The sequence below is a fragment of the Dipteris shenzhenensis genome, chromosome 7, assembly GCF_047967505.1.
Source record: "Dipteris shenzhenensis isolate YYH24624 ecotype China chromosome 7, Dip_SZ_1.0, whole genome shotgun sequence".
Lineage (NCBI taxonomy): Eukaryota > Viridiplantae > Streptophyta > Polypodiopsida > Gleicheniales > Dipteridaceae > Dipteris > Dipteris shenzhenensis.
Genome location: NC_141602.1, coordinates 14,220,966 through 14,244,930, shown reverse-complemented (window position 1 = coordinate 14,244,930; position 23,965 = coordinate 14,220,966). Strand labels below are relative to the sequence as shown.

Genomic DNA, 23,965 nt, shown 5'->3' with positions numbered 1-23,965 from the left:
GGTAGAAGATGAAGATGGCGACCAGCTGAGCGGGGGAGAAATCTGAGAAGAGGCAGCTATGGCTACAGCAGACTGAGGGGAGAGAAGAGGAATCAACCTAGCTCTGATACCACGTTGGAATATGGAAGCAAGAACTAGAAACTAGAAAACTAGAAGTGAAAAAATAACAAGATTGAAAGACAAGAAGTACCTTGAGAAGAGTGTAGACAAGACACAAGCTAGATAGATAGATTGCAATGATGTGACCCATGAATATATGGGCCAAAGTACAAGACATAAAGCAAGAGTGCTTATGGGATAATTGTAGAGGTGCCACATGGCACACACTCAAGACACAAAGACTAGACTAGACTTAGACAAATGTAGACTAGGGAAATGGTACACTTAGTGTGCACTTATCTCCAACACAAACGTCCTCGGATATCATAGTAAACAAGACACTTGAAGATGAAGTGCTCCTCTGTCTCAACCTCATGCATGTCACATAATGTGCATATGCGCCTCTCCCTGGGTAGGCGCTCTGCTTTGTCGCTCTCGATACGAAGTCTATGTGAAGAGACCCGGAACTGCCCGATAGAGATCCTCAGTGAGTGGGGTAAGTAGATCTGTGTGTATCCTGGTGGGTCATTAAAACCCCCCACTGTGATATGTAAGCAGTGATCTCTGTAGAAGCTAAGCTTCATTGGGAGTTCACTCGGTCTCAACCAGGTCCGGAATGTGTGTAGATGTAAGAGATCCTCACGGATAACCTAGTTGACCTCGTGTGATACAAGGGGAGAAAACGGAGCGTCGATGCTGTACTGGAAGGGAGGGAGTCTATTCATGTGGAGCCCCAGTCGCTCAAACCATCTCTCTATGCGTGCATACTAGCATCTCTGGTCCCCTCTTGCTGAAAGTGCAATAGAAGAGGACAATGCTAGCCATGGTAGCCTGTTGTGCCCAGAAGTGTAATCCCCATACTCCCTGACTCGGTAAAGATACGTGATGACCTGAAATGCAGCATCTAGCTGTAATGGGGATGACCCAAACTCAGCCTGAATGATCTGGTGAGGAACGGATGGCTTACCACGAATCATCCGTGATAACATGAGAACCTATAGCCGCTCCATACAAGCCCACTCTGTATCCGACAAGTCTGGCCCCCAACAGGGGCTGCCATACATCCCCGCTGGGTGGACCAAGGAGCAGTCCCTTGGTCCGTGGATCGTGAAAGTGCGAGCAGAAGCACTGCCTTTCTAGTCTGGCCAATGAAGCATATCCTCTGCCTAAGCGTGCCTGCATGGCGGGTCTCATAGTGAAGATGGGTCCGAAGAAGACAACCCCAAGATACGTGTATGATGAAACTATCTCAACATGTGACCCATCAAATGTGAACTGCTCCAGGCGCATGACGGCTCGAGATGTATTGAAGATCATAACCTTGGTTTTACCCAGGTTGACCTTCAAATCATGAGACTCACAAAAGGACTGTAGTGCGTCAAGATGTCTCTGGAGCCCCTCTGCTGAGGAGGACAAAAGAGCCACATCCTCTGCATAAAGCAATATCCGGATAAGCATGCCCGCAAGAGAGCAACCAACCCGCTCGTGTGTCTGCATCATTGTCTCAAGCTTGTTAATGTAGAGGCCAAACAGGGTAGGTGATAATGGACACCCTTGTTTGACCCCAATAGTGCTCATGATCTCATCTGTCCACCCAGATTCTGCCCGGACTTTGTGTGAAACTCTCTCGTAAAGTGCCATGACAGCCCAGATGATCTCTTGGTCATAACCCAAATCTTGTAGGCACCGTATGAGGCAGGCTCTTGGAACCATGTCAAATGCCTTGCGGAAATCCACAAAGCAATAGTAAACCCTCTGCTTCCATGCCCTCGCCTCCTCGATGATACACCTGAGCGTGAGAATGTGGTCCATGGTTCCATGATCACGTTGTTCTCGACACTCCGCAACTCTGCTGACCTCGGAATCAAGCACTGATGCATAAATCTTGGACATGACATGTCCAATCATAATGGTCCTATAACTCTCCAGGCTCATGGGATCCCCTGCCTTGTGAATGGGTGAGAGAGAGAAGAAGAAGAAGAATATATTATCGTCCTCTGAAGACCAAAACCGGCCTATGGGACCTGAGCAATACAATATCACAAGTACATGAAAGCTCCTCCCGAAGATGGGAGGGTGGAAAGAGAAACCACCTTCTAGGATTCAGGTGGATTCCTATGCTTGAAGAGCTTATACACAAATGTTCCTAAAGCTGAAGGTGACCCTTTATGCAGCAAATCAGCCAGTTTGTCATGTCCCTCAAGGAGGTGATTGAACTCTTCCCTAATGTGTGCATAGTGAGGGCATATCATTACCATGTGTTCTTCTGTTTCAACCATACCTTGATCACATAGTTGGCATATTCTACTCTCCCTTGGCATCTTTTTCCATCCCCCTGTTTCTATTTGCAACTGGTGTGATCGGGTGCGAAGTGAGGCTAAAGCCCTCCGTTTATGCACTGCTATAGGTGTACATATGTACTTCTGCGTTGTTGTCTCCCTTCCTGTATAAATTGACCAATATTCGGGGTTGATATATGTGCGATAGTACTCAAATTTATCTTTGTTTTCTGCTGTTTGCCATTTCCTGTGTAGTGCATTCAGCAGGTCATAATGAAAAGCCTCTTCATCAATCTCCTCTGAAGAGTAGTTTAAATACTCTTCTACTTCCCACTTCTTGAACCATTTTTTTAGGTCCTGTGCCCATCCGGATGTCAAAATCTTGCCCTTGTTTGTCTTTTGAAGCTTCTGACTTTCATTCCATGCTCTCTTTGGTAGCCTTTCATTATCCATGCACTTGACCTTTGTGATGTATCTGAGTACTCTCTTCAGAGCATGTAGCTCTATGGGTATACATCCTGTCTCTAGGAGTAACAAAGAGTATGGTGTAGTAGCCTTGATGCCAAAACCATGCACAAGAATCTGCTGCAGATTTTGATGCATTCTCCTGGCTGATTCACGATTTTTTCCTTCTGGGTTAATCTGCTGGATCGGATCTACTGTGCAGCAGTTTATGTTTGCATAATGTTTTGCAGGCTGCTACAAAGGGGAGCACAGGGTCTGTATTAGACTAGGCCCTTTGCTTTAGAAAGCAGGTCCTAAAGCAACTTAGAATCAGTCTCTGATTTTGGTAAGATTTGCCAGAAGCTCACAAAGGTTTTGCTTTTCTAGCTCTCTAGAATCTTCAGCCTAGGATGGGGCCTGCCAAAAAGCATAAGCCCGACAGGGAGAATTGCGATCAGTTGTAGGTCCGTCAGGTGTGATTGCTCACAATCTCTCACCTCTATGAGCACTGGTACACACAACAATGAAGCAATGCTACCCACAGTGACAGTCCAGCAAATAAGAGCCCTATACTACCAGTGTATAACTTTCACCACGTCTGCATCTCCTGCGCATATATACAGCAACTAATTCGCAGTGGTTCTGCAGCAGCAAACCATGCACAATGATTGCCCATCACTCACAGCAAATCCAAAATTTGACAGCTACAAGTGTGTCGTGTTAGTTTCCCTAAGAAAGCATGGTGTAGGTGCTAGCATCAATAATGACAACTACAAAAAGCTTACCATCCTTCATTACAGAATTATCTTTCTCACGCCCATGAATCTGGGTCAATCCCTTCTTTGTAGACTCCTCACAACAAAAGTTTCATTGTGGCATCGATGACATCTTGTGAAGAGTTATTTGAAATCAAATTTTGCTCTCTGAAGGTGTGTCTCATCACACATTAACATAGCTTTTGTCAGTTATATGTAGCTAGTAGCACACCTTTCTATGAAGCGGCAGAGGGACAGCAATTGATTTGTAACTCAATGGGTAGATACAGAAGAGATTCTCTGTTTTTGGAACGTCAAGTTTACATGTGTTTTCATTACATGTATTTTAGATAGAAATGTTGCACCAATTTCAGAGATGGAAGCCATTGTGGAGAGACTACAGCCACCAACATCATTATCAAGTCATTTTGATGGAGATTAGTGTACAATTCAAGACGAATCCAAAGGAGGGCAGCCAGTGCGGGGGGGGGGGGGGAGGTTAGAAGGTGTAAATAGAGGGGTAGGATGACCTTGTTTTCTAGCCAATATTATAATTTATGATTTACTCGATGCCTATTTATTTTGCAAGGCCCCAGCCACAATCCTAGCCTTTGGAGGTTTGTTAGGCAAGTTATGAGCTAGTAGCACTTCAATAATGACCTCAAGCGTACATTAAATGTAACCAAACACATTCTACAAACCTAATACCTCATCAGTTCTAGTAGGAGCAACCTGACTTATACATGTGGTGTCTCAAAATATGCTTTCAACAATGATGGATGGATTTATTGCCTTTTCAGTGCCCATTAGACACTCCTTTTATGCTACTAAAATTCCCAGATGGTTTTATGTATGCCTTGTGAGAAGGGTTTTCCTTCCCTTTCATGTCTGTCAGTGCACAAAGACATCAAAACCCCTGCTTTTTAAACGCTTTTATCTATGCTTTGACCATAGTTGTCTGTATCATGATAGCACCTTGCTTTCCATATATCCACTTCACAAATTTTTTTCAACAAAATAGCTAAATCTTTAGACATGTCAAGACTTATACTTATTATGAAGCGAGCTACATGTGAGCGTACTATCTGTTAGAGGTCAACATCTCCTGATGCCATCTAGAGAGAGAGGGCCTTGCTTGTGGGTGTGCCCGCCCCCGTGAGGTTAGAGTAGGGTAGTCTACCTCTGCTGGCAGGAGCCTTCGGGGCAGGAGTCTAGGCCCCAGCAGCCCCTTCTTATAGGCTGCTGGGTTGGCCCTATCACCAGGCCAGGTCAACCATAGGCGGGGGGGGGGGGTAGCCCCCTTGTAGGGCTGCTGGCAGCCCCTTATAGAGGGCAGCAGGAGTTGGCCCTTATGGTGCAGGGGACCAGGCCCTTGGAGGCCCTTATGTAGGGCAGAGGTGGGTTGGCCCACCCTCATTGCTGGTCGGCCATCTAGGGCAGGGGGTCGTCCATATGCCCCCCTGCTGGTCGGTTCTTTAGGGAGGGGCTGGGGCCTATTTATAGCACCCCCCCTCAGCCCTTATTCATCACTTGCTCAAGCTGTCCTTCCAGCCCCGGTTGTTCATCTCTTGGAGCAGGTTGTGGAGTAGTTCTTCCACACCAATGTGCAGCTCCTTGTGGAGGTTGTTGAGTGGTTGTGTTCAGCTTTAAAGCAGCCTGTTGTGCAGAGGTTTTCCCAGGTGTAGCGGGGCTTTTTCCAGAGATCACTTGCAGTTCTCTTGTGTCTTCCTCTCGTTTAGTAGCTCCACCACCACAGCTTGTTTGTACCAGGTTTTTCACAGTCTCATAGACCCATCGGTCTTCTGAATAATGCGCTGAAGATTAGAATAGGGGGACTCTTAGAAGATTGGTACAAAGAGGAGGACACATATAGTGAAATATGGACAAAGATCAAAGCAGGCTTGCCCAACATTGAATGCACGGATGATGATGAGCAAGATGATGACGACTCCAGGCCAGCTTCTATTGTGCACTATAAAGGTCATGCCATCCTTTCACTGAAGTCAAAAGATATGCGGATCAAGCTCCTTCGACAATCTTACAAGCTGAAGGGTACCAAAGTATGGATAGCTAAGGAGCTTACACAAGCTCAACTCAAGAATAAGCCAACTGAATTAGCTAAAGTTAGGGCTGCCAGAAAGGATGGAAAATGGGCAATTTACTGTGAAGTCGTAGCTCTAATCAAAGAGTTCAAATCCAAACTAAAAGACTCTCAGTCTTAAACTGATGTATGGCTGATTACTCTTTCAGACTATTATTTAGGTACTCTAAATAAATTGGGGGTTGCTTTTACACTCCTTGGGAGCTGCCATGTGCCCTCCCTTAAGCAGATGTACTAGAGGGTTTCTTGCTGTCACATAGATCTGTTGGTCTCTAGTGGATGTTAATAGAATTTCTTTCTTTCTTTCTTTCTCTCCATTTTTGTTCATTTCCACTGCACTTCTCACACTATCATGGCACATCTTTCATTGAGACATTGGATTCATGCTTATGTGACTAAACCTAGCAAAAAGAACTCAAACCACCTTCGCCCATATTAAAATCTTGTATCTTGCATCGTGTTCATTCATCTCAGGTTCAAGCATTTCTTTTTCCATGAACTTTGTCTTCTTTTAATGTCAAGTCAAAGAATATGCATGTGCCCTATGCTTATGTGTCTAATCTTTATGCTTGTGAAAGCTTTGAGGCCTACATTGCATACACGTTTGCGTATTGTTTTTTTTGTTTTGGGGTGTGCTTGAAATTTCTGGAATTTCCCACACTTACCATTTTTAATTTAAGCTGGCAAATATTGTTCAAGCTTCCAAGCATGTTATTTTTATGTCATATTTCCTGGTTGAAGGTGAACTTATCTCGAGTTGAGGTTTTTATACAAAAGGTTGGATCAAATGAGGACAAAATTTTTCAGAAGCGAGCACGCATTCATCAAGTATTTGTTTCCTTCCTTTCTGCCAGGTCCCTCTTGCTTTTTTGCCTCAGCTCTTAAAAGTTCCTCTATGCTCAGGTATCAACATCATGTGTAATAAATTTTGGCTTTACAGAGACAAGCAGAAAGACGAAAGCGTGAGAAAGACCAGAAGAAGCATATACATGATCTTGAGCCCAAGGTCGCCTTAGATTCAATTGTGCCTATTTTTCCTTACCATGATCCACGTTTAGCTTCTGCTCCTAGACCATCTCCATTTCATCAATTTCCACGACCAGTTGTTGCTGCACAGAACGCTGCCCATTTTCCTGTCCCTGACATGCATGCTGTTAAGGGGCATTCGAATATATCTGGTGTGGCCACAATGCTACCTCCACATGGAATAAAGCGGAGAAGGCCAGATGTAGCTAGTCCAAAGGCAGCAACAAGTGGGACACAAAGCAGTGAGGTTGTTGTTTACTTGCGGGGCTATTTCAAGATCGTGTTTGTCCTTTAGTCAGTGGGCATGCTTTTGAAATAAATAAATAAATGTGTCCTTTTTCCCTTGCAGGATGATGCAGAAGATTTTAAGCAAAAACTGAAAACATTAATCAAAGAGAAGTCGGATGTCTTCAATTCTGATACTCCAGAAGAAGATAAGGTATTTGAAGAGGTGGTTTTGGCGAACATCGCTAGTTATGCGGCCAATTAAGTGTTACAATAGGGTGCTATTACGAATTGGTTATAATCCACGAGAGGGTCTTTTTAATAATGTGTGATAGAGTGATAAATTGAACTTGATTATTTAGTGGATGGAGGAAACATGATGATGACTGTATCCTGTCAAGGTTAGTGGAGACATTTTCTGCATGGACTGCTGCTATGCATGAATTTACAACATAAAACAGTGAGGAGAGGAGGCATGTCTTTTACACTCCAGGGTTTTGTTCTGGGATTTGTATGTCTTCTATATATTTAGGACCTGTATGTATAACGACATTAAAATACTGAAATGAGCTTTGAAAGATGTGGTGGAAATACATATTTTTGAACTCTGAGATGAGCAATGATCACAAAGAAACTAAATGAAATGAACTATAAATGGCACATGAATGATACAAAAGAGGGAATTGGAAGGAGTATGAATGATTATGGATGCCTGGTTCTCATCTTGTTGGATCTCCTCCACACAATTTGAGGAACATGTTTTATAATTCTGTTGAATATCAAACTTTTCAAATGGCGTTGGAATGTCATGTATTCCAACTGCCGAAACATATTGCGAAGTCTAGAACTTTTGGATATATAGGAATCTTTTGGACAATCTTTTGGATATATAGAAATCTTTTGGGTAATCTCATCAAGTGTTTACTGATTTCATAATGCAGGTGAGACTCGGTGAGGTTGGATGGAAAGATCGCTATTATATGGAGAAATTTGAATTAAGCACAGAAGAGGAACTAGCTGAAACCAGAAATGATGTGGTAAGGAAAATTTGTGGAACAAATTTTACTGTATATTGGTGTGGATTATGTGCATCAACTCCTAGACATTTTTCAACGTCTTTTTCTTCCTCCCTTCACATGGATTCATCCCGTCATGTTTCACAACAAAAACATAACAAATCCTTGACTTACATCCAATATATAAAGAGAAGGCTGTGAGTAGTATCACCTTGTACACGTGCACAAGCAAAATAACAAATACTATTCAACATATAAAGAGAAAGACTGTGAGAAGCATCACAAGCACAGCAGATGACAAACAATGAAGTGAATATTCACCATGAAATGTTCATACATTAAGAGTGAGAGAGAAAGAAAGAAAGAAAGAAAATTTGTTATAGTCTTCGGAAGACCAGAGGGTTCATGACACTAAAGAAAACTAGTTACAATAAACCTGAAGGTTGGAGCCACTAAAGCGGGTATCCACACCCAAGACTAATATTTGAGACAAAAAAAGAATAGGTAGAGAGAGACACTGCGATGTGTTTGCAGGAGGGTGTAAATAGTGTTGGAAATATTGTAATATTAAAGCCAGTCTTTATTACTTAGGAGGGTAAGGGGCATGCTTTCCTTCTAAGGTTTCACCCCCTAACCACAGTTACTGGTTGAGCTTAGGGTTTTAGGCTTTTGTCATGTTTACAACCCCTTGCACCCTCTTTCCTGCAACTCCATTTCAATAGAGCTCCACATTTTTGCTCCCTCCATTTCCATCTCTTGCAGGTCCTGACCCTGCAATCCCCACTCGATTCCCAATGTGAGAATTCTCCTCCTACAGCTTCAGTCGGCTCAGTGGCCTCCTTCAGCCTGCTGTACAGAGTTGTGTGCCGGCTCACATGCACACCAAGATCTATTCTGCACCCGTGTGACCACTTTCAGCTGCTGTTTTCAGGGCTGTTCCTCCTCTGTGCAAGATGCTCTGCAGTCTCAATTCTTATTTTGACATGTTCTGCCCCACTTTTCAGCCTGTTTTGCAGCTGCTTGTGAAGCAGGCAACACTCATTTTGAGGCCCTGCTAGCTGTGTAACAGCTGTATCTTCTTGCTGCTTTCATTTGGATGCCTTTGAGCTGTTTCTGTTTAAGGAATATACAGAAAACTTCGCATTTGTGGGGCAGTTTTGATTCATCACAGTTGGTGCTTTGAAGTTGCCAAAATAGGTGTCAAAAACCTTGTTTTTGTTCAGGCTTGCTAGCTTCATTTGGAGCAGAATTTTCAGGTATTTTAGCTGTCAAAATTGGAGAAGCACATTAATGTTTTTGATTATTCAAACAGTCCATACTAGACTACTACAATCATGTTGCATTTGCATTGCCAAGCATTTGCTTGTGGAACAATGATTCTGTTAGCGCAATATAATTCAACAGCACGTGAATTTTGAGGCCTCTTTGAAGATGGCTTACAATCAAAATCAACATCCAGGAGATGTGTTTGGTGTTTGGGCTTAGGAGGATAAATTGGATGGCACCAATTATTCCCTGTGTAGTTTTATTGTTGAAGCACCACTAGGATCTAACCCTAAACACAGTCCAAACATAATCAGCAGAACACAATAGAAATCAGCAAGTGATTCACCTCCCAGCCACCCTGAGCACATGGGCTAGAGATTGGACTCCCACAAGCCTACGCCCATAGCTTTGGCACCACATACCCCCCGAACCTGCCTACAAAGAACCTTCAGCATAGTATCTCATGATCCACCGTGTGGAAGGCAAGAGTCAGGCTCAAGATCCAGACTAGACCATGCACTGGTGTGTACACACTGAATACCAACACAACAGCCTTGGCCACTCTTATGTAGAAGAGCAGACGTAGATGTTTTTTTTTCAAAACCCTAAGTAGGGTTTTTTTGGCTGCCTCAGGCTTAATGGCCGTGCCGTGCCTGTTTTCGCCACCTGCTGCCTCTACCCTCCACTCTCCTCATTTCTCTACCCTCATCACTCTCCTCCTTCTCCTACTCTCTCCTCCTCCTCTGCCCTCTCACTCTCCTCAATTTGTAGCATAATTTGTCGCTTTAAGCACTATATTCATAATTGTATTATGTATAAAAAAATTATTTTTACACATGAATTGTACTATATTACTGTTTCTCGTTTCTTCCGTACTGTATAAAAATTCCATTTCCAGCGTTTCTGCCGTTCCCGTTTCTCCTGTTTCTGTTTCGGTTGGCAACTATGTGTAGTCCCACATTAGCCTGCTTCCCTTAATCCTAGGGCCCTTTAACCCTACTGGATTAAGTCTAGTATTCCAAGGATTAGCATCCAGGTACATAACATACTTTCCCTCTTTTAAGCGTTTATCTTAAATAGAATTGGGAAAGTTCTTTTACAAACTAGGAACAAACTCCCAAGTTGAGTCGTTCTCAAAGCTATCCTTCCAGTAACTTTGAACTTCGGAATTAACTTATTCCTAAGTTTCCTTTCCCTAAAATTGTTAACTCTTTTAAGTTCACGTCAAACCTAGGTCAAATCTTCAACTTCCACAAGTTCTTCGGGTGAAATGACAGTCTCCAGTCCCTAGCACCTCCTTTTGTCTATTGACATGAAAGCCCAGATGAGGTTTTTTAAACTCGTGGAAGCAATTCTAGGTTATATGCAATCTCATTAATCTTTTTCTTGATTAAGAACAACTTTGCTAGCAACCCTGTCCGTAACGTCTTTGAATCCTTTGGTATTTGCAAATATACACGCATTCCCTCAAAAATATCTCTAGGAAAACATTGTCCATCACCATAAATCTGTATTTTATCGTGAGCACTCTTGATAGATCTCGTGTTGACATTAACATCTCTTACGTATCCAATCAGAAATCTTTAACTACGTCTAGTTGAATACTGTTTAATCCAACTGTCACATGGGTTGATAGATTGAAACCAGTCGCTGTATGCTTAGGACTATTCTAGGCAAATTTCACCATTGCCCAATCAGATGGCCTCTTGGAGACATATGCTCAAAGCAATAAAGACCTAATTCACCCTTTTTCTTTGTCCATTAGACTTAGGCTGATCAGTGGAACTCATACTCGAAGTGGTTCCCAATTTCTTAAACAATTCTTGCCAGAAGTGCCCAATGAACTTCAAATCTGTGTCATTGACTATATCACAAGGCAACCCATATAGCCTGAACAACTAACTGCTCAACAAGCTGATGAGCCAATTTAGTAGCCTCACGGTTGTCTTTATAGATTAAAATCTACCATCTTTCGTCAATCTATTAACCACATCCCAAATAGCATGAAGCCCTTGCTAGGTACGCGCTGATCTCACAATGAAGTCCATGGAAACTCAAGAAAGTGACCATGCTGTCTATTCCCTGATCTTGTCCGGGCAGCAAAAGGCTGATCTTGTTTGCTATCCCTCAATGTATCAAGAAGCCATCTGGGAACTTGCCTTTGCTGTCTATTGACGGCTCTTTCTTCAATGATTGCATCATGAATAGTGGGATCATTTTGTGCTGGAAGAGAAACCTGCAAATCAGCATGAGGTTGTGGCTGATTATTGCTTAGTGGAGGTCCTGCAGGAGGCTCATGTTGCTGGTCAAAATCCTATTCTGATGATGGCAGAGGTAACCAAGATTCAAAGGCATCAAACATGTCAACATCTGGCTTAGCTTTGCAGTCCACAAGAGGAGAAGCTGAATGTTCAGCAAAGATTACATCTCTACTGACAATAATCTTCCCAGTATTTAGTTGATATAACCGATACCCTCTGCTCTCCTGGTTGTAACCAATAAATATGCATTTGATTGCCTTGTCATCAAGCTTATGTCTCAGCTGAGATGGTACATGAACATATGCAAGAGACCCAAAAACTCTCATGTGTGAAAGTGAAGGCTTCCTACCTTTCCATGCTTCATAAGGTGTAACAGTCTTCAATGCCCGTGTAGGTGATCTATTCAGCACATAGTTGGCACACATTACTGCATCAAGCCAAAATTTATTGGGCAAAGACTTGGCCTTAAGCATGCATCTGGCCATCTCCATTGTGGACCTGTTTTTCCTTTCAGAAACAGGATTTTGCTGAGGAGTGTAAGGAGTAGTGCATGAGTGAATAATGCCCCATGAAGATAGAAATGCATCAAACTCCTTTGACATATACTCTCCCCCCCTATCTGTGTTGAGGGTGACAAGCTTACATCCTGATTCATTCTCAACCATATTCAGCCAGCTCTGAAAGCATAAGAAAACTTCAGATTTGGCTTTTAAAGGATATACCCAGCAATACCTTGTGAAATCATCAATGAGAGTCATGAAATACTTATACCCCCCAATGGCATTTGTGCTCATTGGGCCACAGACATCACTGTGTACTAGCTGCAATTTCCTTTGTGAGAGTTTTGGACAATTCTTTTGAAAAGGAAATCGATGCATCTTACCCAAAAGACAACCCTCACACACATGTTTGGAAACTGTGTGAGTCTGAGGTACATCATATGCCATCTGCTATGAATGTAGCTTTGCAAGAGCTCTATAATTGAGATGGCCCATTCTCTCATGCCAAAGATGAGTTTCAGCAAGCTGTGAATCTGAAATAGCCAATGCTTCAATAGAAAGTGCAGCTGAATGATGATCAAGGTGATAAAGCCCTTTTTGTAAAGTGCCAGTGAGAACTATGGCATTGTCAGCACGAAGATCGTAAACTAGGCATCTGTAGCCATAAAAAATCACTTTGAAACGTGAAGTAGCAATTGCTGAAATTGAAATCAGGTTGACTTCAATTCCAGGCACAAAAAGAACATTTGTCAGAGTGACAGGATGGCTTGAAATGGATGTGAGCTGCACATCTCCAACTCCTTTTACAGCATATGAAGCATTATTAGCACATGTAACAGTCCCCCCTCGAAGTGCATCATGTAAAGAATGAAACAACTGTCTGCAAGATGTGACATGCTTGGAAGCACCACTATCAAAGTACCAGGACTGAGCATCATTAGCAGTACAGAATGCATCAGCTTTGGAGGGATCAAATGAGCAATGGACAGCCCATGCCCAATCATCCTGAAGAGCATGTGCATGTGAAGCATCTTCTGGCTCATGAGAAAGCCCATGCCCAATCATCCTGAAGAGCATGTGCATGTGAAGCATCTTCTGGCTCATGGGATTCAATAGCATGTGAGGCATTAACTGTCAATCCTACTTTCTTTTTCTTCGAAGCAATGCGCTTCCTGCATTCTGAAATGTCATGTCCAGGCTTGCGACAATAGTTGCATCTTTTCTTCTTTGATTTATCTACTGTATTTTTAGATGCATGGGAGGAATTGCAGCTGCTATGCGCAGATTTTGGCTTGCCCATAGGCTTGGAAACCTTGCCTCTTCTTGTCTGCTGTGAAGCAAATGCATGATCAGGAATAATGGCTTTGTGGTACTGACAAGCTGTGAATTTGGCACCACCTCATCAATGTTGACAAGCTGTTCCATGAGGTCCTTGACCTTTGTCAAGTATGCATCCATAGAGTCACCTTCATTCATACTGACTTCCTGTAACTGCCTTCTCAAATATGCAACACGAGCTTCATTGCGAATCTGATAGAGAGAAGCCAATTTATCCCAAGCATCCTTTGCTGTCTTGCAAGACCGGATGTGTGGAATAATGATTCTCTTGCATGATAAAGCAATGCATGAATGTGCATTTGGATCTCTTGCATCCCATCTTGACTGTTCTTGAGTTGGAAGAGCAGTAGGAGGAGTGCTAGAGGAAGAAGCATCAAGAGGAGTACCCCCTGCAGAAGGACCAGCAGTAGAGGCAACCACTGTAGCATTGGCTGGCCTCAGCTCAGCCCCAGAAGCAATATTCCACAAATGCTTTGCAACAAGAATATGTTTCATGAGATAAGACCACATCGGATAGTTGGTTCCATCCAACTTATCATCTTCACGAAAAACTCCAAATAAATCCTGATTGTTCCCAGCCATAGCAAATGTGATACCCTGAAAAAGACCTGAAAACCCAAAAGCCTCAAGGCTATCACTGCAAAAAGCTGGCTCTCCAAAAATGACAGCAAATATCTGCAAATTTCTGACCCAAATCAAAGGGCAAATGCAGATCTGACCCAAATGTGACTGTGACAGGCAATGTTCACTGCAAAAACAGCAAATCTGGCAAAAGCCCCAAATTTGTTAAGGGCAAATAGGCCAAAAAGAGGGCAAATGCAGAAAAGCCCAAAATTTTGCTGGAATTTTTGCAAATGTGACCCAATGTATGAAGATTTGACTCAATGTCCTGCAAAAGTGACTCAATGTATAGCCTCAAGGCTTGAAAATGCAAGAGTATGAGTTACTGTCCCAAACTCAAAAGTATGAGTTACTGTCCCAAACTCAAAAGTATGAGTTACTGCTCAGTTGAAATTAAGCTTCCAACGCAAAAGCCCCAAGTTTTTGTTGACGAAATTCCGGATCAAGTACAACTATACGGATGTCAGTACGGTGCTTGTATGGAACATTGTACGATAGCTATATGGAACTAAGTACGATAGCTGTACGGAACTGTATGGTAGCCTGGTACGTGCACACGCGACTGTACGGAGAAGCAATACTGAATATGCATGATGTACGGATTAGGTATGACACAGTGTACAGAACGCAGGTGTACGGCGACTCAAGTATCCGTACGTGATAGTACGGAACGCAGTGTACGGCGACACATGTATCCGTACGTGACAGTACGGACGTCTGGTGTGCATGCTGTACGGCGGCGTATGTACCACGCAGTACGGCTGTACGTCGACAGTACGGAACACACAAAGGTATGGGAGCCTTGTACGAAGGCGTTGATAGTACGGAATACACTAAATAGGTACGGAGGTACGATAGCGCATGTACTGTTGTACGGCATCAAATGTACTGGCAGATGTACGGAAGAAGTACGGGATAGTTGCTGCAGGAAGACCAGAAGGAGGAAGACGAGTCAAGCCCTGAGCTCTGATACCACTGTAGGATCGGATAGAAAAGAGAGAGTGGAGGTAGCAAAGGGTCACAGAAGAACACCCGTCACGTTAAACTTAGATTGATCAAAAACAAAAGAGTACAAGGTACAAGGACCTAGACCTAGGACTAAGTGTCACATAGGACTAAGTGTCCTATGTGGCCTAAAAGACACTAACACTATAAGTGTCTTTATTTATGCCTACAAGGCACATACCATGGCCTATAGGGCATCACTAGAACCACCAGAGGATGGCCTACAACCATGTAAGAGTGGTTACTGCCCATTGCAGGCAGGTTCAATATTATACTAGCAATGTCTCAATAAATTTGTGATAATTAGCGTTGTCAAAGAGAACTTGACTAGGCATCGTCAACTACAGATAATGTGGACTAGAAGTCTATTTTTTGCATTTGTCTTGGGTTATGTGTTTTATTGTTGGTTTCATGTTTTAGCATTTACCTTGAGAGTCTTGGGTTATCATGGATGAAAAGTACCTTTCCTCCCTTATTCTTTTTTTAAAATACATTTGGGCCTATTTAGAAGGCCCTTTTTACTATAAAATGATTGGTTATAGCTTCAATTGCAATCGATGATTTTATTTTTCCTTTACAGGTGGTTAAGTTTGTGGAGGGTTTGAGCTGGGTGATGAAATATTATTACCAAGGAGTTTGCTCGTGGAATTGGTGAGTTTCTTAAAAAAGATTTGTATTTCGATTTTAGATGATTTAGTGGAACTGGAATGAATATTTGGTTTCAGAGGACAAAAGGGTATTGCTTATTTCCTCATTCAGACTTCTATGAATATTCAAGAGTGTTATTGCAGCCATACTTTGCAGGCTTTTATTTCTTTTAAAAGTAAATTGGTTGCTGGTTTTGGTTCTAAACGTCATACTTCTTTTACATATGCCGGATTTAACTCCCAGAGGTCTGGTTTGTGCCCAATTTGTGTCCATGACCCTAGAACCCCTCAATTTTACAGATTGTATTACCTTGAAAGATATCCCTCTTTGTATCTAGACATCATGTGGCTTGCATTGGGGCAATGCATATATGTGATAATGCTGATCCTTTTTATCAAAAGGAATATTTTCAAGGCCTTATTGGAGGTCTCTCAGTTTATGTATGTATTATTATTTAATTGAAAAATCATGATCTGTAATAGCTTACTTCTATAGTCTGCTGTTTCTTGGAGTTTAATTGTGCTTTGATTGTCTTTAACTGTCTTTGCAGCTGCCCGGGACATGTGAAATTCTTGCATGTGAATTTGTAGCACATTGTTGCATATTTCTAGAATATTTTGACAACTTTTTTGTCAGATTTGGGCATCTGATGTAGTCATAATTTAGTTTGCAGGGTTGTGGACTGTGTACATGGAACGTGGGTTGCAGATTGAGCATGCTATGCTAAAATTTGCAGGAAAAATAACAGTGGATCTGCATTAAGAAATTTGTACATTTGAAATTTACAGAATGGCACAGCCTTTGGATGCTGGTGTAGTTCAGCTATGCAGCATATGCAGTTTTGTGCATGAAGGTTGGTGAAAATTTCATAGAAATTGCACATTTGGTTGCCTCATAATGCATTCTGGACAATAAGTATCAAACGATTTGCAATGAATTGCTATGCGTGGGATTGGTATAAGTATCTCCAGACAGTTTGATTAGATTTCCATGCATTGAATACCATGATTCTATGTAATTTTACAAAATTTGCAGTTGAAAATTGGGGCTTTTGCATTTTTGTAAGAAATAGAAGCAAACCTCAGCAAGGCAATACTTTTTGTTTGAAGATGTGCAGGTTTGTGATTTGGTGTACTTTGATCAAAAAGTGATCAACAAAGACATCTATCAGTGATCGAATGATATCATTGATGCCCATAAGCTTGAAGGCTGAGCCAAATGCACATATGGATGCACGAGGTTAAGAATTGCTCGTTTGCTCTGGACTTGAGGTAGTAATGCATTTTGGTCCATCTAGAACCATGTTCCACACGAGCACTCTCACCAAGCTAGTTGGTGAGGTCTCTAGGCTTGGTCCTCTCCATCATCCATTAAGCTGAGATAGATCATTGCTGCTCAACATTCAAGGAATGCCATCTCCTGCAGCACGTGCTAGAAAAGATGAGGAAAAGGTGGCCAAGGGAAATTCTTCTCCTCTTTGCAGCAACGATCGTTAAGAGATTATGTTGGTCCTCCTAGCTATTTCTCAAGGACCTAACAACATAATTTTTCAATTTTGAAAGAAAAGGATGGTAAAGCGACCTTCTCTGAGCATGGAAGTGCCAAAAGGGAGCTTCCAATGGTGGTAACAGAAGAGTGGGATACATAGGAACAGCAACTAAGTCCTCATGCGGACCCCTTGTTTATGCAAGAATTGAAGGGCCATGCAGCAGTAGTGGATCAAGAGTGCAGGTGGTTGTCAAGAGTAAGTTTTTTTATACTGTCAAACAACAATAGGTGGCAATACAAAAATTTTCTGAGCTCATGCTTCCTCTTTGGCTGATCACGATGGCCAAGCTAAGAGAGCTAGAGATGAAACAAGTAGAAAGAGGTCCTCATCTTAGGAAGGGCCTAATGAGGTAGTTAAGAAAGACTCTCTTGTATAAAGAAAAGCATGGATTATCAAGGGAGAGGGAAGTGGAAGGAAAGGACCCTTAACATGCCAAGAGTTGGACTATAAATTTTGAAGGAGGTGGAAGAGGAAGTGGTCAAGGACTCTCAGATCACGGCCCCTCCAATGCAGGCTGAAAGAAATGATTCCCCAATCTTGTTAAGGAATAGCTTTGAACTGCTTCAATGATGGAGAGCCATAGAATAGAGGAGGAAATTCTACAAATGGAGAGCAAGAAAAAGAATAAACAATAGTCAAATGCAGCAGCCTTAGAACAAACAGAAGGTTTTTAGATGCTGGGGTGGAGACGGATCAAATGAAAAGCTCAAGTCCACAGACAAGGAAAACCCGCAATGGTAAGTAAAAAGTTGTCTTTCTTAGTTTAGAGCATCGCAGGATCTTAGACACAATCACTCGTCCCTATTATGCTTTCTTTGCAAGAAGTCAAGATTATCAGTGTTGCTTTGGACAAAAGATCAACCAGAATGGTTAATATGACATGGTTCTTCATGGTTCAACACAATCAGGGACATCCGTAATTATAATTGCTTTGCAAGAAGTCACTTGTTCCTAATTATAACTGCTTTGCAGAATGATTAATATGACATGGTTCTTCATAGTTCAACACAATCAATTGTCCCTAATTATAATTGCTTTGCAAGAAGTCACTTGTTCCTAATTATAACTGCTTTGCAGAATGGTGAATATGACATGGTTCTTCATAGTTCAACACAATCAATTGTCCCTAATTATAATTGCTTTGCAAGAAGTCAGGTCAGCATGGTTGCTTTGGACAATAGATCGATTGATATGTATACTATGACATGGTTTCTTTATAGATGATGAGGATGGCAAGGGAGGCACAACAATGTGTGTTTTGAGTAGACTATAGTTCTAGACTAAAAGCCCCACTCACTTTGGATGAATTGGAGCAGTAAATGCAATGCTAGAGGTTAAGACACTTGGTGAGGATGGCCTTCCATGTGAAATATATAAGTTTGGGACCTGGTAGGTCCTTATCTTTTAGCATCTGGGAAGAGAGTGTCAAGGAAGGTTCCTTCCTCTACATATATGTAGTGGCATCATCAAACTCAGCCCTAAGTGTGACAACAAAGAAGAGTTTAAAAATTGAAGTCCCCTTCTATGCTTTAATAGCTACAAAGTATTTCCAAAGGATTTGGCTATGAGAATAAGAGGTAGAATGCTGCTTTTGATTAACAAACAATAGAAAGGATTCATTTAAAATGTTTGCAAATGCTTTTGCTATAATCGAATGTTGTTTCAGATCAAGAAACAGTAGAAACAATGCATCTGCTCAGGGAATTATCATCCGTTGGATAGGATGTGAGTTTGCGAAGACAGCATATTTTTGCGTCATTAAGGTGACTTTGACAAATATTATGAGAGGTTGGATAGGGATTTTCCTGCTTCCTCTTTGCAAAACATGGGACGAGGCAAGGCGGATGCGTCAATTTTACGAGCAAAAACCTATGAGCAGGTTTATACGAGCGTGTTTTTCAAGAGATTTTAAAAATAGTATTTCTTTAGGAAATATGGTTTTTACACTTTTATTTTCATTAGAACTAGATCCCTTTATCATAAAAATATACAAACTAGTCACCCATTCATTTTTACATAACATAAATCTTCTTATTCATAGACATCCCTTTGTACCCTTGTTATTACCTTAAAAAAGTATTGAAAAATAATTCATTTAAGAAACGTCCCTCATAATCACTCTCAACATAATAATATTATACATAAATAATTACTTATTAAACACATTTATATCATATGGCAATATCTTTCAAGTGTTTTTATAGTATTAATAACAATATATTTATGGACATGTTTCTATAGAAGTTTAAATTATAAATAAGTATTAACTTGGGCTTATATATTACTCTCATAAAATACATGTAATATTTAATACTATATATGCAAGGTTTTCCAAAATATAACCCCATAGATGTGCTCAAATGGGGTTTTCCGATCAATTTGAGTGGCTGAATGACTATATTTGGACATTGGATGTGAAAGTTATGTCACTTTTAAAAGTGCTGTTCAAGGCAGTTTCGCCAGCGAAACTACCTTGAAAGACCTTGTTCAAAGGGGTTTCGCTGGCGAAACTACCTTGATGGCTTGCTTTAATGAGTTTTCTTTGGAGAAACTGTTTCATGAAGATAGGGTGAGAGAGGTTTTTCAATGTCACCCCCTATTAAGTAAAAAGTTGTAAGAAGGATCATAAGGGAATTTTCATAGAGAAGTCTACTCTACATGTGGGTTTCTTCAAAAGCCATCCCATTATGTTCTCATCATTCCCAAAGATTCACATAAATATTCGTGTATAAAGTAGGCATTCCTATAATACTTTTCATATTTCTAAGTGAAACTATGTTTTCTTCTGATCCATTTTTGTCATATTTTTGCATAGTTGGAAGCTTCTTTTTTCCTTCGCTCGGACGCTCGGAAGATTTCGCTCGGAAAATGCTCATCCCCGAGGCAAGGCCTACACGGGCTACATAAGGATTTTGGTATCAAAATCTTAATATGCTAAAGTGTTTTCCAATAGGGCCATGTTTTCTCCCTTTCAATTGAAATGTTTATTAGGTAAGATTGTTCTAGGGCTTCCTTACCTTTTGCCACCAGATGGTCACGAAAAAACGTGTTTAATTAAATTTGACATCTTCGAAATGTTTTGAAACATTTCTGAGTCAATCTCTCGTGGCATTGGCCCAAAAATTTAAAAATCCCCTTTGCACCTTTGATGTTGATTGTTTGCAGATGATTTACTCCTGGGTGCACATAGGACCACATGTCAAGGTCCTTTCTTGCTAGTGCAGAGAGGTTGAGGTTGGTAGGGCTGCTTTCTCTTGGGTGCACAGTGCACATAGGCCAAGATTGTAGTATGACCTTGCACACAGGTTGAAACTTGAGATTGTATGGGTGGTTGCTGATAGGAATTTGCACAGGATGTACGGTGCTATAGTGTGCACACAGGTCGAGATTGTAGGTGAGTGGCTGGCTACTGTCAGCAATTTGCAAAAAGGCGTACGACACTGCACAAATAGGCTGGACGGTAGCACATTATTAATGATTGGTCACTACCCTGTGTTGCTGTTGTACCATCATTGGTATGTCACAGGATTGGTCACTATACAGCGTTTGACCTTATTTCAAGATTTAGATCAGGTCATTTCCGACTCATTTTAAAAATTACAGCTCAAAGATTCCTTCAATGGATCATGGGAAGAATGCAATTTGGGAGCAAGGGTGTCCACCCCGTGAGAGGGCTCGCTTTCGTGGAATTTCCGGAAAAGGCATCAATCCATGTCTTGCGTTTCTCCTTTCCTTGGGTGGGGATCCAGATGCTCCATGGGAAGTGTGGAAGAGAGCAAGAGTTGACACGCTAGCAACACACTCTGAGGATGGATCATATGGAGCTCCTCCCCGTGCTGTGCCTACTTCAAGACCTGTGTGCGCAAAATGTGTGCAACACCTTTGACCTCCTTCAGAATCTCCTACATGTGGCACACCTATTCCACGGAAAGCAGCTCTCATGAATCCTCGACCTAGACATAACTCTATTGAGGTAGTTCAACTATTACTTTATGCAATAACGACATTAAGGCTTGTCACATGTTCTTCTTCTTCCTCCACCCCGTCTTTCCTTGCCTTTGTTGATGCAGTGGCTTAAGCCCCTTTCTTTGGAGACCTGCACACAAAGGAGTTGAAGCAGTCCATGGTTGACATATTTAGAAGGAATCACAGCCCATGGAGGAGCCCATGGAGGCAGCATGGGTTAAAGATGGATGTACCGTTCTTTCAAATGGGTGGTCTTACGTGGTCTTACACAATTAGACACGATTTAATTAATATTCTTGTTTCATGTTGTATGGGCACAATGTTCTTGAGATCTATTGATGCTTCTCATTCATAAACAGCTCACACAAGAGATTATATCTATTTTTCTCACATTCATCAAGCTATTTTGGACATGGGACCTTCTAATGTGGTGTAGGTGATTCCTGACAATGCGAATAACCGTAAGCGCATGGGCGGACTTTTGGAGGAGGGATCTTCTTATGTCTTTTCGACTCCTTGTGCTTCTCACAGTTTGGATCTTCTTAGATGCAAGCTTCCTTGGGTGTATCTATTATTTATGAAGGCACACAATGTGGTAACTTTTGTTACACCGAAGCACAATGCCGCAGCAATATATAGAAAGCATATTACCCAAGTCTGCATGGATTTGTATGTGTGAGAGCATATGTTTATACTATGGTCTACACTGACTGTTGGGCGCTGATGATGTCAGTGGAGATCCCATAGTAGCTATAGTCCTTGCCATGCGTGATGGAGTTTATAGTTTTCAACCTTATGAGTGACTAGAGGTTGAAACTGCAGTATGTGTTGTGTTTTTAGAGGATGAGTTTGGTCACGTTCCTGGATTCATCTAGATATATAATGGATTTGCATGTGTGAGAGCATATGTTTATACTATGGTCTACACCGACTGTTGGGCACTGATGATGTCAGTGGAGATCCCATAGTAGCTATAGTCCTTGCCATGTGTGATGGAGTTTATAGTTTTCAACCTTATGAGTGACTATCATGAGGTTGAAACTGCACTATGTGGTGTGTTTTTAGAGGATGAGTTTGGTCATGTTCCTGGATTCATCTAGATATATAATAGTTTATGAGTCTGTATTGTAACGCAAAATTTCTTCAGCTGGCTTGGAATAGACAAACACACTTCATATTCCTTGACACTTCAATGCCTAAAAAGTAGTGAAGTTCACCCCAATCTTTCATGTAAAATACTGCACGTATGTCTTTCTGACCTCATCACTTGCATATGGATCATGTCCCATGGGATCAATTCTATAGGGTCTAGGGTTTAGAAGAGGTTCCAAGGTTCGGAAGGAGTTTCAGGGTTCAGAAGGGGTTTAAGGGTTAGAAGGAGGATTCAAGGTTCAGGGTAGAGTACATGGCGGAGAATTCGTCTCCGTCATAGATCATGGAGGTCAAGGGTTGAGGGACTAAGGGTTTAGGGGGAGCATATGTGTGGGAGAGGAAGAAGGTGTAAGAACATGGAGGAGGAGAGGGAGGAGGAGGAGAGGGAGGAGAAGAGGGAGGACAAGGAGGGAGGACAACAAAAGATTTGACAAGTAGGAGGGACAAAGCTAAAGGGCTAGAAAATTATTGTAAACCAATTTTCCTTTGGTGGAACAAAGGGCGTTGTGTTCATCCTTCACATATTTCAAGAGGCTTGTGACAAGTTAGTGCAGATGGAAACAATGCAAGAAGAATATTCTGCCATCATAAAAACTGTAACTTGGGAGCTACTTGAATTCTTAGAGGGCAAAGTGTTCATTTGTGTTACAAGAATTCGGTTTTATAAATTTCCCAAAAATGGAGAAGCACCAGCAAGAATTGTTGTAAAGATTGATAAATCCCTTGCACTATGTGCAAAAATGAGTTCCATTCGGGGTTTATTGCCTTGCTACTCATCATGGTCGCCCTCTATATCAAGTAGACGCCAAGGGCTTTCTTTGAATGGATGTCTTAATGAGGAGTATGCTGAACAAGTTCCAATTCTTGTTAATAGGGGCGAAGAGCATTATGGTATGCCACTTGAATGATTTTCGTTGACTGCTATTGTGTGTCTTATGTACAACTCAAACAAACCAATCTACATTGGAAATCCCTCCCCCCCCCCTCCGCGTGTGCCCCCTTTTTGAAATGGTTTTTGTTTTCCTTTTTGCCTCATGCTTATTAGTATCTGGCTTGGATGCCCAAGTTGGCTGACACGCTTGCCAGGCTTTCTGCCCTCCAAGTTCACTGATTTGGCCAGGATTTCTGCCCTCCCTTCTTTTTCTTTTGTGAAGGTTATAATTTAAATGGCACATGTGGTATACCTGGTCACTGATGTTTAGTTATTATGTTTGCATTAACTGAGTTTTCTTTTGCATTAACTGTGTTTGCTCTTGTCAATTAGTTTGGATAATTACTTTCCACTGTGGGTCGTTTTTCAGCTCCTTCAACTCAACATACTATCATAAAAGGAAACTCGTAGTAGCTTTGTTATTCAACCACTAATCATTGGTTAAAAATTCCCAGGTTCTACCCTTATCATTATGCCCCGTTTGCATCTGATCTCAAGCATTTAGGTGACCTGGAGATAACGTTTTCCTTTGGGAAGCCTTTCAAGCCATTTGACCAGCTCATGGCAGTCTTGCCAGCTGCAAGGTCAGTTCTTACTCTCACTTCAAATTACTCAAGTGGTTTAGCTGTTCACATTTTCTAAATTTTCTGCTTTGTGCTTTCACAGTTCAGCAGCTCTTCCTTTACATTATAGATCACTCATGGCTGATCCCAATTCCCCAATAATTGACTTCTACCCTGCAGGTTCAACCTCCTTTCTTTTAAAGGCTCCTTGAACACTTAC

At 41.6% G+C, this 23,965-nt stretch overlaps 1 protein-coding gene across 1 annotated transcript in view; it reads left to right on the top strand.

The window, feature by feature from the left end:
* LOC147899982 (5'-3' exoribonuclease 3-like) overlaps nt 1-23,965 on the top strand; it is a 126,976-nt gene that overhangs the window by 83,053 nt on the left and 19,958 nt on the right. Inside the window, exons 9-15 of the mRNA XM_087377255.1 lie at nt 6,420-6,506; nt 6,619-6,951; nt 7,054-7,143; nt 7,871-7,966; nt 15,517-15,587; nt 23,638-23,766; nt 23,849-23,925. Of these exons, the coding sequence (XP_087233381.1) occupies nt 6,420-6,506; nt 6,619-6,951; nt 7,054-7,143; nt 7,871-7,966; nt 15,517-15,587; nt 23,638-23,766; nt 23,849-23,925 (883 nt within the window). The remainder of the gene's footprint in view (nt 1-6,419; nt 6,507-6,618; nt 6,952-7,053; nt 7,144-7,870; nt 7,967-15,516; nt 15,588-23,637; nt 23,767-23,848; nt 23,926-23,965) is intronic.